This window comes from Salvelinus sp. IW2-2015, linkage group LG14 (assembly GCF_002910315.2).
Source record: "Salvelinus sp. IW2-2015 linkage group LG14, ASM291031v2, whole genome shotgun sequence".
NCBI lineage: Eukaryota > Metazoa > Chordata > Actinopteri > Salmoniformes > Salmonidae > Salvelinus > Salvelinus sp. IW2-2015.
Genome location: NC_036854.1, coordinates 10,599,255 through 10,616,279, shown reverse-complemented (window position 1 = coordinate 10,616,279; position 17,025 = coordinate 10,599,255). Strand labels below are relative to the sequence as shown.

The 17,025-nt window shown below is 41.9% G+C and overlaps 1 protein-coding gene across 1 annotated transcript; it reads left to right on the top strand.

The window, feature by feature from the left end:
- The first annotated feature begins 1,676 nt into the window (after positions 1-1,676).
- LOC111973396 (DBH-like monooxygenase protein 1 homolog) lies at positions 1,677-15,437 on the top strand. The gene is made up of 12 exons (XM_024000747.2): positions 1,677-2,038; positions 3,427-3,573; positions 3,776-3,943; positions 4,143-4,226; positions 6,416-6,595; positions 6,740-6,842; positions 7,043-7,209; positions 7,452-7,643; positions 8,060-8,119; positions 9,429-9,571; positions 14,306-14,474; positions 14,752-15,437. The coding sequence occupies exons 1-12, from the start codon at positions 1,766-1,768 to the stop codon at positions 14,905-14,907; spliced, it is 1,842 nt and encodes a 613-aa protein (XP_023856515.1). The 5' UTR covers positions 1,677-1,765; the 3' UTR covers positions 14,908-15,437.
- Positions 15,438-17,025: the final 1,588 nt, after the last annotated feature.

Sequence of the window (17,025 nt, the reverse complement as noted above, 5' to 3'; positions counted from 1 at the left end):
TGCTAGATTACGGAGACATCATTTATAGATCAGCAGGTAAGGGTGCTCTCGAGCGGCTAGATGTTCTTTACCATTCGGCCATCAGATTTGCCACCAATGCTCATTATAAGACACATCACTGCACTCTATACTCCTCTGTAAACTGATCATCTCTGTATACCTGTCGCAAGACCCACTGGTTGATGCTTATTTCTAAAACCCTCTTAGGCCTCACTCTCCCCTATCTGAGATATCTACTGCAGCCCTCATCCTCACCATACAACACCCGTTTTGCCAGTCACATTCTGTTAACGGTCCCCAAAGCACACACATCCCTGGGTCGCTCGTCTTTTCAGTTCGCTGCAGCTAGCGACTGGAACAAGCTGCAACAAACACTCAAACTGGACAGTTATCTAAATATCTTCATTCAAAGACTCAATCATGGACAATAACTGACAGTTGTGGCTGCTTTGTGTGATGTATTGTTGTCTCAACCTTCTTGCCCTTTGTGCTGTTGTCTGTGCCCAATAATGTCTGTACCATGTTTGGTGCTGCTACCATGTTGTGTTGCTACTATGTTGTTGTCATGTTATGTTGCTACCATGCTGTGTTGTCATGTGTTGCTGCCTTTCTATGTTGTTGTCTTAGGTCTCTCTTTATGTAGTGTTGTCGTGATGTGTGTTTTGTCCTATATTTATATATTTTTTATTTATTTAAATTTTGAATCCCAGCTTTACTGTACAATATACTCATTAAACCTGATTAATGGGGTATATAAATGAGAATAAAAACCTGATTTGTGTACTCAATCTCATATGCTTAATTGCATTATTCTTGTTGAACAATTTTTACTTGGCTACTTATTTTTTTTATTTGCATATAGGAATTCCAACACATTTTCCATTTTATGCAGTGGGTGATTTCATTTCCTCTCCTCATCTTGCATGTAGGTGTGTTTCTGAAGGAGGGACAGTTCCTGGAAGTTTTGGCAGCTTCAGCTTGTCTCACTGCGGTCAGCCTGTTGACTGATGGCTGCTTTCCTGCTGTAGTTCACCAAACATCCAGGCCTACAGACTGGATGGCACTGATACATTTAGGAGAAGTTCAAATTAAGAGACAAGGATAATACTTTCTCTTTTTTTTTAGAACAAAATATATGACATGGTGAGATATGAGAAACACAGGCCTTCTGTATATTTTATTATTTCGTATTTATGTAATACTCTTGTTTTTCTTCCTCTATAGACCTATTCTAATTTAACTTGTGTTTTTGCTTTGAGTTTTTTTTCCCATTTTGATCTCAGGTTGGTATTTAGGCTAATAGTCTATTATGCCCTTACACGTTCAGAGATGATCCATCCAGTGTCTAACTATACATTTTGACCATGCACCCTGTTGTAGCCTTCAGAATGTATGTGCTTGCACCCATTCTTCACGCTCTGTCCTGTCGATACAGACAGTTAAAAGTATGTATAGCCTCTATCACGGTCCTATGCTGTACTGCCGAAAGCCATAGCCACCTGTATGTACAACGAACCACTCAGGTAAGGCCTGACCACAGAAGTAGCCGTGTGGGACGTGTCTCTAAAGATCAAAGGGGCCAGCACACATTTCGACAGTTGTAGTGAGAGAATGAGAGAAGCGCTGCTTCCTCGCAGATTAAGCGTCCTAGGTCGCCGCGCACAACTGGCAAACCTCTACAGAAACGTCAATTTATCTAAACAACGACATTCAATGAGACATTTTAGTTTGTTTGTAGTTGTTTTTTTTTACGTCAACGTTCACAATGTTACCCGCGAAATATCGTAGTGTCCTAGTTTTCTTCACAACTTTTTGGTTTTACGCATCTTTTTCCCACGGGAGCGGATTTAGACATTCGACTATCTTGGACCCTCATGGGAAATACCATCTAAAGTGGAGGTTTGACCGGCGAACAATTACTTTCGAAATAGAAGTGGAAACGACAGGATATGTAGGATTTGGTCTATCTCCCAACGGTGCAATGGCGTTGTCGGATATTGTCATTGGTGGAGTCACAGATGGAAGACCCTATCTACAGGTATGCACCTGGGTTTTACAGAATGAAAGTGACGCAGCTAGGCCTATGCCTTTTTATCTCGAGGTGGGCGACTTTCAATTGCATTTTTACATGACATACATACACTTCAGTTGTGCTGCTATAGGAAAATAAGGATTTATATTACATTTACGTTGAACTCTTTTCCCAAGGCTATTTGGGTATACTGTGGGTGTTGAAATAGTCCTATCTAAATCCTGATTAAAATAGCTATAAAAAAAATTGCCATTGAGGATCTCCAAATTAAACCAATAGTGACATCTGTTATTGGTTAGGTGTAACTAGGTATGGTAAACTGCTGTGATGCACAGCCAGCCACTCATGGCTTAACTCCAACAGTGTAAGGGGTCTTGATATTGCTACACATCACAGGAATCTCGCTCTGCCTCAGGGATCAGGGATGAGGGATAACATTTCTGGCAATGATGCCACACAATCTAAAATAACCTCTCTCATTGTGTTACCAGAAGGAGAAGGTAGCTGTAGTTTTGTGCCAATGTTGTTGTTGTTTTCCCGCCTTAGTGGAAAATTGTCATACATATTTGCAAGCTAGGCTTGGCAGTGACAGCCAGACACTTGCCAACAACAGCCCCATGTTATACCTGGTGCTAACATGGGTCCTGTGTCCTGAGATCTTGTCCAGATTTTGATTGTACCCACATTTTCAGAAATCTGTCTACACATGCTATTACAATGTGTCTCCGATCTGTCCATGGTGTCCCCATTGTGACCAGATTTCCTGGTTCCTCCCTGTATGCTAATTATTACAGAGCCATTCTTTCAAAATAATATTTATTTATTTTAAGACACAGTCAATGGTGCCACCTGTCTATGATTTTAGAGTTGTCACTGTGCAGATCCGTCTACACTTGTAAGATATCCAGACACAATGCCTGACTACCTCCGGAGGTGTTCAATGCCTGACTAATGCATGCCAGGAAGATCTGATCACAATCCGATCACAATGCGCCTTTTAATCGACTACACCTGTCTAAAAATGTGGGGACAATCAGAATGTGGACAAGATCAGGACAAAAGACGCTAGTGCCAAGATGTTAGTGGCAGGTATAAACGGGGCTCAAGACAAATTAGGTATAGTAACTGTGGTAACAGTCGTCATCCTAGCTATAGTAATCGTACAGTAATAGGTCATTATTATTAATAATAATAATAACAGTAATGGACATTTGTAGTCTAGAGTGCTCTTTCAATTGTGTCATAAGAACACTGGTTTTCCCCAAGTTTAGTGATTTACATCTATGTATCTATAAATAAACTGAAGAGCTCTCTTAACCTCTCCTTCATTTTTGCTTAATTACAGTGTTATTTCAGCCAGAATAGTTGTGTTTTATCCGGCATGCTTTCTACAGGATTACTTTGCAGACGCCAAGAGAAAAGTGCAAAGAGATGTTCAGCAGAACTACAGGCTGGAGTATGGCAGGGAGAACAATACACACACTGTCCTGGCTTTCAGCAGGGATCTCCTGACCTGTGACACAAATGACAAGGACATCACGGTACGTGGGTGGTGGAAGTGTTTTATCTATGGGAAATGTGGGGGTTGTTTGTATGTTTAAATGTGTGCTTGTGTATGGGGTAAGGTGGGTGGGCGTTTTAGTTGAAGTGTCAGTTCATGCCCGAGGTGTCATAGTACTTCTTACAGAATTTTTACATTGAAATGAATTGATAGATAATAGATGTGTAATATGTGCTGCCCAGGAAAGCACAGTGAGGGTGATATGGGCCTACCACAGTGAAGATGTGGGACCGTCAGGACCGATGTACCATGGCGTGAACAGGGGGAGGAAGAGTATGCGGCTCCTCGACCCAGGAAGTAAAGCTAATATTACCTCTGGGACTGACTTTTTCAACTTGCAAAACATTAACGTAAGTATGACAGCCGGAGAAGACCAAAGCTACCCACTATCCATCCGTCTCTTAAACAAACCTGATACCACTTCTGGCTTTTGTTACTTCTGAGAGACCTTTCCAACTCTAAGACCGTATTTGCACCGTGTGAGATTTAGTCACATTTTTATCAAGAGTCAACATCAGTCTTGCTGTCTTGTTGTTTCTCTCAAGATAGGTGCCAGTGCCGTACAAGGACACTACCTACTGGTGTCAGATATTTAAGATCCAGGAGGTACAGCAGAAGCATCACATAATTAGAGTAAGTACACGCTTGGAAATCATTGAGCTATATTAACATCACAGCAGAAAAACAATAGCAAATTGACGACAGGCTTTCTCTTGAGGAAGGACTAGCCTATAGTTCAGTCATGGCGCAGTCATTTTGTTTACCCTTCTCTAAAGGCATCTCACCTGGATAGTTTGAGTTTTTATTTGTCTGCCTGCCTCCCTCTTTCATTGCTGTCTGAAGTATGTTCCCGCCTGTGGGGAGCACCTGCAGCTTGTTTACAGCCTCAAATTGCTACTGTGTATTAAAAGAGCCATTGTTTTAATTATATACCCCAAACATAATTGAACAAGTATGAAACCAAAAGGCTTCAAAACACACTTGATTAAAAGAGGTAGCGCGTACAATTTAGAATCAAAGGTATGGTACGATGACAGATTGATTTGTCATAAATACCAAATGTGCTCTTAAATCTAAATACCAAATGTGCTCTTATGTTTATCTACACTGCCTTAGCTATATAATGTAATATGGAATAGTGGTACTGTATCGTCTTATCATTTGTCATATCACTTACAGTAGGACTATTCTGCCAAGTCAAACAATGTTGCACAAAAACAAAACAAAAAAGGCAAATATTGAGAGCAGTAGAAGGTGCAAAATGTATTTCTCAAATGCTTATGTTCATTTGTCTCTCTGGACACACTATTCAAGGTGAGCATCTCATTGCTTCTTTTGATGTTGTCATGGCTATGGCCTCTTCGACGTCCGAATGCCTGGACTGAGCAAGAGCTCAAAACAAAGAGTCTTCAGTCATTAAGTGAACCAGAGCCAGAAAGAGATAAATATAGCTCGCTCCCTCTTCTCTTACTTCCCCTCCAGCACATAGCTTACTGTACTGCCCATGGAGCTGGTTCTTCTCTTCTGTTCTCCACTCTGCCACTCTGATGATAACAATTAGAGCATAGACTGAGAAATACCAGCACCATTCTAGACTAAAAATATGCTCCAGTGAAAAAAAAGATGTGGAAAATCCTAGCCTTATTAACAGCTGGGGGTGTCTGATTCCACTATGCACAACACGCGCTGTTGTTGTAAGATAGCCCATATATTGTTGTGAACTCTTATTTTKGAGGGATCTTTGCATAACGAAATGATGTAAGATACTAAAAGAGTTGCTAGCACACAATTAGAGTGAAACGGAAATCATTTGGTTATCCAAATGGGAGTCAGGCTGTTGTCATTAAACATATTTTTCCGTCCCAGATGTGTTCATGTGCGTGTGCATGATGTGTGAGTCAGCGAGTGAGAGGCAGTATGTAAGACATCTGTTTTTATGCGTGATCTGAATAGGACTGTCTCATCCAATTCATCTGTGGTCTATGAAGAAAAATTACCGTTGTTCTTTTTGGGGTTTTAAAGCATTTATACAGAAGTTTAAAAGAGCCAGTCTCATTTTCCCTGTCCTGACATAAAAATGTAAAAACCATTCCCATGGTATTTTCTCAGTCACGGTTTCTCTCTCTACCCTCTGCTCCACCTGTTTCATCCCTCTGGGGGATTTATTTGGCCTTTCACCACCTCACCACACCCGCTTTTATCTTGGGCAACCTCACTTCCTGTTTAGCTGACTCTGACTTTCAAGACTTCCTGAAAACTGTGTCTACATGACATGTGTATTTTAGTTTGATAGACGTATTCTATTTAATAAGGTCCTCTATTCAGAGACAGCGGCCTATAAAGTGTTCAAATCGTCTAACAAGGGATACTCTTTCTCCCCCTCTCTCATGGCACAATCTCAACCTCTAACTTCGACTACGACAGCTGCTTCCACCCTAAATAATAACAATTGAGAAAAAGTAAAAGGAAGAATGTCTAAATATTTATATGGTGGTCATAGGCCAAGCTTTGGTCTTATGTCATGCTGATTTGAAAGGAGGCCTCACAGTATGATGTCACAGTTTGCCCAGCAGGCAGCAAGCTGCTTTGCTCAGAATCGCAGGCCAAACTAGAGGCCCCCATTGAGGAAAAAATATTATTTTTCACTACTTCCATCCTATGGTGAGCAGGGCCAACCGAATCCTGTTTATCCCATCTCATGTGTATCCTACGGTTAAGAGCAATAGAATTGAGGTCTTTTAAGGCAAGTGTAGGCAATTCAAAAGAAGCCAACTGTGGTTAGAATGCATTCAAATGTACAACTTCCCCTCTTTTGTTTACAGATTGAGCCTTTGATTCAAAGGGGTCACGAAAACCTGGTTCATCACATTCTGTTGTATCAATGTGATAGCAACTTGAATGAGAGTGAGCTCGATGCCAGCCATGAATGTTACCATCCAAATATGCCTGACTCATTTCTCACCTGTGAGACGATAGTCTTCGCCTGGGCCATTGGTGGTGAGGTGGGCAATTGTTTTCTACTTGTAGTGGTTTTAAATTCAGCGTCGTAATACATTTCATTAGCTACATGTATTTGCATGTATCGGAGTGACCATGTAAGCTTCCTTATCGACATGTTCAGTATGCCTCTCAATCTACCCTCACAGGGATTCACCTATCCACCCCATGTTGGACTGTCCATTGGCACAGCCATAGACCCTGTCTATGTCCTGATGGAGGTCCACTATGACAACCCAGCCCTTCAACAAGGTATAGTATACCAACAAGGACGCGTCATGTTACAGCGTGTTACATAAACAGCGAATGTGGCTTGTTTGCCATGGCCATTGTGTTTTTCCTTTGCACCCGTTCACAGCATACATATGTGTGTGCCAAAGTGACATCTACAGCACTTTACAGTGCAACGGTCAGTTACCCTGTTAATGGTAATGTTACGGTTTCCTTCTCAGGAGTGGTGGACAGCTCTGGCCTGCGTCTCTTCTACACCCCGGAGCTGCGTCAGTATGATGCAGGTGTGATAGAGACAGGTGTGTGGGTCAGTCTGTACCACATGCTGCCTCCAGGCATGCAGGAGTACGTCTCAGAAGGACACTGTACCCGCGAGTGTTTGCAGGAGGTAAAACAGCCAGCTCCGGCGGTGTTTCTCAATCTGGTGCGATGCCAAAAGTCCCATTTCACTAGGGAACAACAGGAGTCCAACATCCACTGTTAAATTACTGTTATGCTATATCACCTACAGTGACAAGCCTTTGTTTTATTCTTGCTACGTTCCCAAAACAGTGATCATCCAAAAGTGCAATTAAACTAAAAAAGCACTTTCTGCATCTGTGAGAGAATATCTCTTTGCTCCTCCATCAGTCCCTAGGCCAGGAGATGCCTAGCGGAGTGAGGGTGTTTGCTGTTCTGATGCATGCCCACCTAGCTGGCCGCGCCATCAGAACCAGACACTTCCGGGAGCAGGAGGAGCTGCAGCCCCTGTCACATGACGAGGAGTTTGACTTCAACTTCCAGGAGTTCCAGCTGCTGAAGGAAGAGAGGCTGCTGTTACCTGTTGGTACACTGCTATACTGTTAACCTGACATGTTAAGTAGTGAAGGAAACATGGGAATATAAATCTGCTGCTTGAGCTTCCCATGCAGGTCTAAGCATGTTTACCTCACCCTTTGATGAACAGTAAAGATTTATGATTGCATTACTTTGATCCACTGACATACTGTAGATACAGGACAGAAGTGGTTCATTTTGGGGGGTTTTGCTCACTTATGTGAAAAAGATTTCATACCAACGGCTTTTGCCTTTGACCGCAGCAGTACAGCCGTGCTAAAACCACAGTAAGTCACACCTTGTGTACTGTTGCTTTAGTGTTATATTGATGTTGTACTTTATGACAACGCCATTCTGTTTGATGTGGGGTTCTAAATTCACAACCAGAGAAGAGCCTTGATTTCAATCTGTTTTCTTTTCAGAGTGACAATTTGATCACAGAATGCAAGTACACCACGAAAGGCAGACAAAACATGACCTGGGTAAGAATGTACTACTCACAATCCACATGGATAAATGAAAACATACTTTTTTTCTTCTTTAATTATCTGTTTTTATGAGTTTACAGAGATCACAACATTTTTCAGTGTGTCCTATTGGTCCTCCGGCTGAGCCTATTTGAGCTCGTGTTTCTCATCTGTCTGTGCTTCCAGGATTTGATGATTTGGTTGGTTGCCGATTGGTACAATAGTGATCATTTCCACGCCAATTTTATTACAGAACCCTTTAGGATAGAGCTATGGGATWATTTCTTTGACTTCAGCATCGCCATGAGACAGACACAAAGCACAATGTTTTGAAACATTCTTATCTTGAAGAATAGTTATATTGAAGAGCACTATCATTCCTATTTCTCAAAATTAAGAAGGATAATATATCAATGGAAAGAGCGTAGGCTAGTTGAATGCCATTGAATGGAATTTTGTTATAGGAATGAGTTGTGTTTCCCCTGCATGAACCTCTTGGTTGATACTTTCAGATGCATGTGTCAAAGACTGTCTGTTCTTGGCTGAACAATCTGTCTGCAAATACAGCCCCAGGACCACAGACGAATCTTGGTTATATCGCTGTTTGCAGCTACTGGCACTGTTTCTTACAGAGACGTCAAACTAACACCTTTCTGACGACTACAGTCGTAAAACAGGGGTAGTTTTCTTCTGAAGTTACTCTCTACTGTTCAGGAGAAAACATGATAACTCATTGTTATTCTGGAACGATATAAAACTGAATTCTAATCCATTGTTATGATTTTGGGAATTCATGCCAATTATTTTTCCCCTGAAAAACACATTGCTTGCCATTGCAACTTTGTCCAGCACATGGCGCCATAAAGCAATGCTTTTGTGCCTGAAGTAGTACTTAAAGGGATAATTCACCCAAGTTACAAAATGTCACATTGGTTTCCTTACCATGTAAGCAGTCTATGCACATGGTATGACACTAATCCATGATTTGGTTTAGTTTCCCTGGCACTGTTTCCAAAATGCTAACATTTTAGCATTTGTGGCACAAATGGGTAAACTATCACTCACATTCAAATTTGTTCCGAAACAGATTTTCATGATTTCTTAGTGGCTGTTAGAGTTGATGATTGTTACACAGATATCAATGTATTTGTTGACAAATGTTTCTGTGGAACTAAATAGAATGAAATAAAAGTGTAATGTAATAGTTGTAAAACATGGTAAGTGTTACCTTTAATTTAGCTGTGGTATTGGCGTTTAATATTGAGCTTACTGATTGTCTCCCAGGCTTGATTTATTGATTATTTTCCTCTGGTTGTTCCTTCAGGGTGGTTTGACCACCAGGGATGAGATGTGTCTGTCATACCTGCTCTACTATCCCAGAGTGAACCTGGCCAGGTGTGAGAGCCTCCCTGAGATCACCGGGCAGCTCAAGTTCATTGGAGTCAAAGAGATCCAGGCTCCTGTCACGTAAGTATGCAGCTGTATACTGTAACTGCAATACCTATGCAGCAGTTCAAGTTGGAACCTGTAACAACAATTGGGGAAGATACTTTTGAGGTGAAGAGTTTCTCTTCCTGGAGCACCTTTCAAACGTCATACAGCATGTGTTCTCAGGGAGAAGTTTAGTTACTGCATGTTATACAGAGAGTACATACAGTGCATTCGGAAAGTATTCAGACACCTTGACTTTTTCCAAATGTTGTTACGTTAAAGCCTTATTCTAAAATCTACACAAAATACCCCATAATGGCAAAGTGAAAATATTTTTTTTGAAATGTTTGCAAATTTATAAAAAATAAAAAARAAAAATACCTTATTTGCTATGACTCAAAATACAGCTCAGGTGCATCGTGTTTCCATTGATCATCCTTGAGATGTTTCTACAACTTGATTGGAGTCCACCTGTGGTAAATTCAGTTGATTGGAAAGGATTTGGAAAGGCACACACCTGTTGTCACGTTCGTCATAAGGAATGGACCAATGCCCAGCGTGCGTAGAGTTCCACATATTTTAATAAATAGAAACTCACCAAACAAAACAAACAAGCACAAACGAAACGTGACGTTCTGGACTACTCACAGGCAGCTACACAAACACAAGATCCCACAAAGCACAAAGGGGAAATGGCTGCCTAAATATGATCCCAATCAGAGACAACGATAAACAGCTGCCTCTGATTGGGAACCATAACAGGCTAACATCGACATATAAACACCTAGATGACCCACCCTAAATCACACCCCGACCTAACCAACATAGAGAATAAAAACTCTCTATGGTCAGGGCGTGACACCTGTCTATATAAGGTCCCACAGTTGACAATGCATGTCAGAGCAAAAACCAAGCCATGCGGTCAAATTAATTGTCCGTAGAGCTCCGAGACAGTGGGGAGAACAAGTATTTGATACACTGCCGATTTTGCAGGTTTTCCTACTTACAAAGCATATAGAGGGCTGTAATTTTTTATCATAGGCACACTTCAACTGTGAGAGACGGAATCTAAAACAAAAATCCAGAAAATCAAATTGTATGATTTTTAAGTAATTAATTTGCATTTTATTGCATGACATAAGTATTTGATCACCTACCAACCAGTAAGAATTCCGGCTCTCACAGACCTGTTAGTTTTTCTTTAAGAAGCCCTCCTGTTCTCCACTCATTACCTGTATTAACTGCACCTGTTTGAACTCGTTACCTGTATAAAAGACACCTGTCCACACACTCAATCAAACAGACTCCAACCTCTCCACAATGGCCAAGACCAGAGAGCTGTGTAAGGACATCAGGGATAAAATTGTAGACCTGCACAAGGCTGGGATGGGCTACAGGACAATAGGCAAGCAGCTTGGTGAGAAGGCAACAACTGTTGGCGCAATTATTAGAAAATGGAAGAAGTTCAAGATGACGGTCAATCACCCTCGGTCTGGGGCTCCATGCAAGATCTCACCTCGTGGGGCATCAATGATCATGAGGAAGGTCAGGGATCAGCCCAGAACTACACGGCAGGACCTGGTCAATGACCTGAAGAGGGCTGGGACCACAGTCTCAAAGAAAACCATTAGTAACACACTACGCCGTCATGGATTAAAATCCTGCAGCGCACGCAAGGTCCCCCTGCTCAAGCCAGCGCATGTCCAGGCCCGTCTGAAGTTTGCCAATGACCATCTGGATGATCCAGAGGAGGAATGGGAGAAGGTCATGTGGTCTGATGAGACAAAAATAGAGCTTTTTGGTCTAAACTCCACTCGCCGTGTTTGGAGGAAGAAGAAGGATGAGTACAACCCCAAGAACACCATCCCAACCATGAAGCATGGAGGTGGAAACATCATTCTTTGGGGATGCTTTTCTGCAAAGGGGACAGACGACTGCACCGTATTGAGGGGYGGATGGATGGGGCCATGTATCGCGAGATCTTGGCCAACAACCTCCTTCCCTCAGTAAGAGCATTGAAGATGGGTCGTGGCTGGGTCTTCCAGCATGACAACGACCCGAAACACACAGCCAGGGCAACTAAGGAGTGGCTCCGTAAGAAGCATCTCAAGGTCCTGGAGTGGCCTAGCCAGTCTCCAGACCTGAACCCAATAGAAAATCTTTGGAGGGAGCTGAAAGTCCGTATTGCCCAGCGACAGCCCCGAAACCTGAAGGATCTGGAGAAGGTCTGTATGGAGGAGTGGGCCAAAATCCCTGCTGCAGTGTGTGCAAACCTGGTCAAGAACTACAGGAAACGTATGATCTCTGTAATTGCAAACAAAGGTTTCTGTACCAAATATTAAGTTCTGCTTTTCTGATGTATCAAATACTTATGTCATGCAATAAAATGCAAATTAATTACTTAAAAATCATACAATGTGATTTTCTGGATTTTTTTAGATTCCGTCTCTCACAGTTGAAGTGTACCTATGATAAAAATTACAGACCTCTACATGCTTTGTAAGTAGGAAAACCTGCAAAATCGGCAGTGTATCAAATACTTGTTCTCCCAACTGTATCTGGGGAAGGGTACCAAAAAATGTCTGCAGCATTGAAGGTCCCCAAGAGCACAGTGGCCTCCATAATTCTTAAATGGAAGAAGTTTGGAAACACCAAGACTCTTCCTACTGTAGATCTGGCTGCCCGGCCAAACTGAGCAATCAGGGGGGAATGGCCTTGATCAGGGAGGTGACCAAGAACCCGATGGTCACTCTAAAAGAGCTCCAGAGTTCCTCTGTGGAGATGGGAGACCCTTCCAAAAGGACAACCATCTCTGCAGCACTCCACCAATCAGGCCTTTATGGTAGAGTGGCCAGATGGAAGCCACTCCTCAGTAAAAGGCACATGACAGCCTGCTTGGAGTTTGCCTAAAGGCACCTAAAGACTCTCAGACAATGAGAAACAATGGTCTGATTAAACCAACATTAAACTCTTTGGCCTGAATGCCAAGCGTCACGCCTGGAGGAACCACCATGCTTCACCGTAGGGTGGGTGCCAGGATCATGCTGTGGGAATTTCTTTCAGCTGCAGTTACTGGGAGACTAGTCAGGATCGAGGGCAAGATGAACGGAGAAAAGTACAGAGAGATCTTTGATGAAAACCTGCTCCTGAGCTCTCAGGACCTCAGATTGGGGCAAAGGTTCACCTTCCAAAAGGACAACGGCCCTAGGCACACAGCCAAGACAACGCAAGAGTGGCTTCGGTACAAGTCTCTGAATGTCCTTGAGTGGCCCAGCCAGAGCCCGAACTTGAACCCGATCTAACATCTCAGTAGAGACCTGAAAATAGCTGTGCAGCGACGCTCCCCATCCAACCTGACAGCGCTTGAGAGGATCTGCAGAGAAGAATGGGAAAAACTCCCCAAATACAGGTGTGCCAAGCTTGTAGCATCATACCCAAGAAGACTCGAGACTGTAATCGCTGCCAAAGGTGCGTCAATGAATTACTGAGTGAAGGGTCTGAATACTTATGTAAATATGATATTAAATTATTTTATTTTTTWATAAATTTACAAAGTTTCGAAACATTTGTTTTTGTTTGTCATTATGGGGTATTGTGTGTAGATTGATGAGCAGAACATTTTTACTATCCATATTATAATAAGGCTGTAACGTAACAGAATGTGGAAAAATCGATGTTAATACTCTCCGAATGCACTTATGTTCGCTCAGGCCGGAGAGAGAGAATAGGGGACTGGAAAAGATTTATGGGACAAGGAGATTGCAGGCCATTAGAAGGAAGGAAGGACAGAGGAATATGGACTCACACTAGCCCAGTGGGGTCAACATGTGGAGCTGAGCTGCAGCTGAGAACAGTGATACTCATTGTCCTGTTTTAGGCGATTCTGTTATGTTCTACTAGTTAGCATGCTGGAATTTGACGGCGAGATACACAAAGCAATAGTTTATTGTTTTCCTCACTATGTTTTTTGCTCTTGAGTTCCATTCATTTTGTTCAAAATAACATGTTTTTCATCAACTTAAAGGAAACCATACACAATAGTTGCTGTGAAAATAATAATTGTGCCGTAACGTTTCAATTTGTTTGCTTTAAGCACATAAAAGAAAATCCTACAATATAACGTCATTTTACTTCATATAATGATTACATTACCGTACATAGAAGTCAGTTAATTGTATGTCCGGTACAGTAAACACAGTTCAACGTGTTCCTTAATCCAATGCTACGTATTGTAATGTGTCCATGGTCTCTACTGTTCATATGCTCCTGTTTAGTAGGTTGTGTAAGGTAGACCTTGGCCCTGGGAATAATGAGAGGCCTGGAAATGAGAGCCTATTTCATGGGTTGAGTCTGGAGTGCATTTACTCCTCCTGCTATTACAGCGGGACGCAACTCCTTTTGTTCTCATTTACAAGAACGAGGAGGTTTTTGAATAGATCAGGTTGGCTGCTCTGAAAAGATTGGGTTACACAGCTCTTTCTTCCATCCGAGAAAGGCTATGTGCTCTCCAAGAAACCTTGTCGTAAAGACGAACACTAACCTTCTGTAAACACAAACAGGCCTTAGCAGGAAACTACTAAATGTCCCACTTCCCCTATCGTCTACCTCAATGGAAATGCTTTGGGAATGATTTGGTTAGCAGCTCTGCCCTTTTTCCTTCTGACCATAAGTTGTCCAAAATGTTGAATAATGTACATGTACACGTATGCAGCGACTGATATATTGCGCATCAGCAGGCTTCACTTAATGTACATTCCTCTTCTGTCAAAGGACCTGGCCTTTCATGATCAAGAGCCCAAAGAAGTACAGCAACCTGTCCTTCACAGAGGCCATGGACAAGTACAGGTGGTCAAAGAAAAGAGGGAAGTCCTTCAACGAGATGGTTCTACAGCTGCCCATTAACGTGCGCTGCTCCAAGTGGGGGCAGGACGAGTGGTCGGTGAGTGTTCCGTCAGAGCTGGGGCTGAGGATCAGGCAGCTGGGGCTGGGGCTAATCTGGTGCTATCAATTAGTCTCTGACGGAAATACATATATGTCATCCACCAATGAAACTGTGCCCTTTCACTCTTCCGGGATGTTGATTTATATTCATTTTGTTGAAAGTTATTTGTTTAATTTGACTGTATAATATATGCTTGAATGTGCTTTGGATAGTCATCTTCCTCACTATATTTCATAGTTATTCCTATTTCCCTCTCTTTCTTTTCCCCCTCCAGATTCAAGGGACGTTAGTGTCACCACCAGAGGCGAAGCCTGAAGTCAAGCCTCCCTCCATGGTGTGCCGTTCTGCCTCAGAGCCACACAGCGGAGTGGTTCTACTCTTTACATTGTGCCTCACATACTCCATAGTCCAGGCCTGTTTAAGCCTTTAGCCTATAGCCTATAGCCATGCAACTGTGTGAATCACACCACTCACCGTGGAATGAAATAGGATTGGTCATCAGAGGCAGAGTTATTAGAAGGAATCTTCCATTAGATGTGCTGATGTTCACATGGTGGATTTTTGGGAGGTTATTGTCTAAATATATATATAAAAACATACTTTTTAAAATGTTTTATGTCCAAGAGTTAATAAATGTTTATTTAGAGTTGTATTTTGGAAAGTAGCAGTATTAGCTATGGCCGAGATGGTCAAGTTTAGGTTGGTAGTTATTTTACGTTGAGTGTAACACCCTTTTTGCTAGTATTGCCCATGACACATTCTTCATAAAGCCTATGATTTATGGATACATTGCCCAGAATTTAGGCCTTCAATATAGTCCCAAATACCAGTGATTTTCTCCAGATTCAAATGATTCAAATAATTGACAAGGCTACATAGAAACATATAGATGGCTCAGGGTCGTTTCAGTACTGTAAGGCCACTGTTACAGCCTTGGTCACCCTGGTACCGCTAGGAACATCTCTCCCTAAGGCCGCAGTGCTGCCAGCACCGCTAGTCCGACTTACAGCGATTACTCTGACTGAGTAACTCCAATGTGCCAATGTCCCATACAGTCGCAAACAGGGCAAAAAGGAAGTTCTCATTCTTGCTTTTCTGTTAGGAGTTGGAGAGAAGAGTCATGGAATATGGAATAGTGTGTTATTTCCAGACCATGTGGATGACATTGGATGAATGGTTGATTGAATGGATGAGTGGATGGATTTTTTCCATCTAATGGATACAGCAAGATACATCAATGGGATAGGGACGGGGAAAGAAGGTATGTGAATTATTAGATGACATGGGACATTTATGAAAAGGTATTACCATCATGATCTTTTACTAAGTTATTGAGTGTTTTGTTTCTCTTTGTGCCTCTAGTTAGGCGTGGATAGCTATGAAAAGGAGGTTTTCTGAATGGGGATGAATTTGCCACCATTTACAGTGTGGGATTGATATGAATTGTTTGAGAGAGTCATGGGTGAAAACATGACCTTTTTTCCCCCGTTCGGCTACCTCTCTGTCTGACAGTTCTTCTATCTATGTTCTATGAGTCTGTGCCAACTTTCCTCTCTGTTTCTGTGGTGCATGACATAGAGGTGATACCATAGAATACTCAAAGTACGAGATAGTATCCATCCACTCTCTCAAAACTGGCAAACCAAGACTACACAAATTTAAATAGGGATTTTTTAATTGAGGATTTAATTGAGGATTCCCTGATAGTCATATTGGTCTGTATGCACTGAGGTGACCTTTTTTTAAATGATTTTCACCCCGTGTAAATCTAATTAGTATAATAAAAAATCTCCATCAAAATCTGTATGTTTAAGCAATCATTGGCATGTTTAACAATGGAACATCCACAACTGAGAATATTGCAGAAATTTGTAAACAAATAACAGTTTGAGGAGCCTTTTAAGAGGCATCCTGTTGCGAAGTGAGAAGCCATGTCAGAGCATTGCAAAGTTATTTGGTTTTCCTGGCCGTAAGTGCCCTTGTCAAATGCCATCAGACATGAAAGAGGCTCTCTAAAGATGGGCATGTTTAGAATAAAGTATGTGGCTGTGGTGCATCAGAGTAAATTGGTGTAATCCATCCAATGGTGTTGGATCAAATTCAATTTACTCCTTAGGCCACTTCCTCTGTTGCTACTACTACTACTACTACTACTATTACTACTGCCACCACCACTACTACTACTACTACTACTAAACTGAATGTCACTGTCAATGTTACACAGATATAATTACCCATAGAGGATTATTTTCATTCATTTGACATCAAAGCTAGTCCTTTTTGGGTAGCTACATGTTTTTTGGGGTCCATATTTTCCAGATATCAATTCCAAACGCATCCAACAGAGGTCAGTATTCACTAGCAAATTGCTGCATCTCGTTCTCAAACCAACACAGAAATAGTGTAAGCGCATGAGGACATCCCTATGACAAGTATCTCAGTGTGATATTGCAGACACTGACTTTCCCTAGTAAGCCTTGTAATGTATGCATAATTTAAATCCAATATCAAAAGTATGACATCTCCTTTACGTCAGACGGTGTAATAC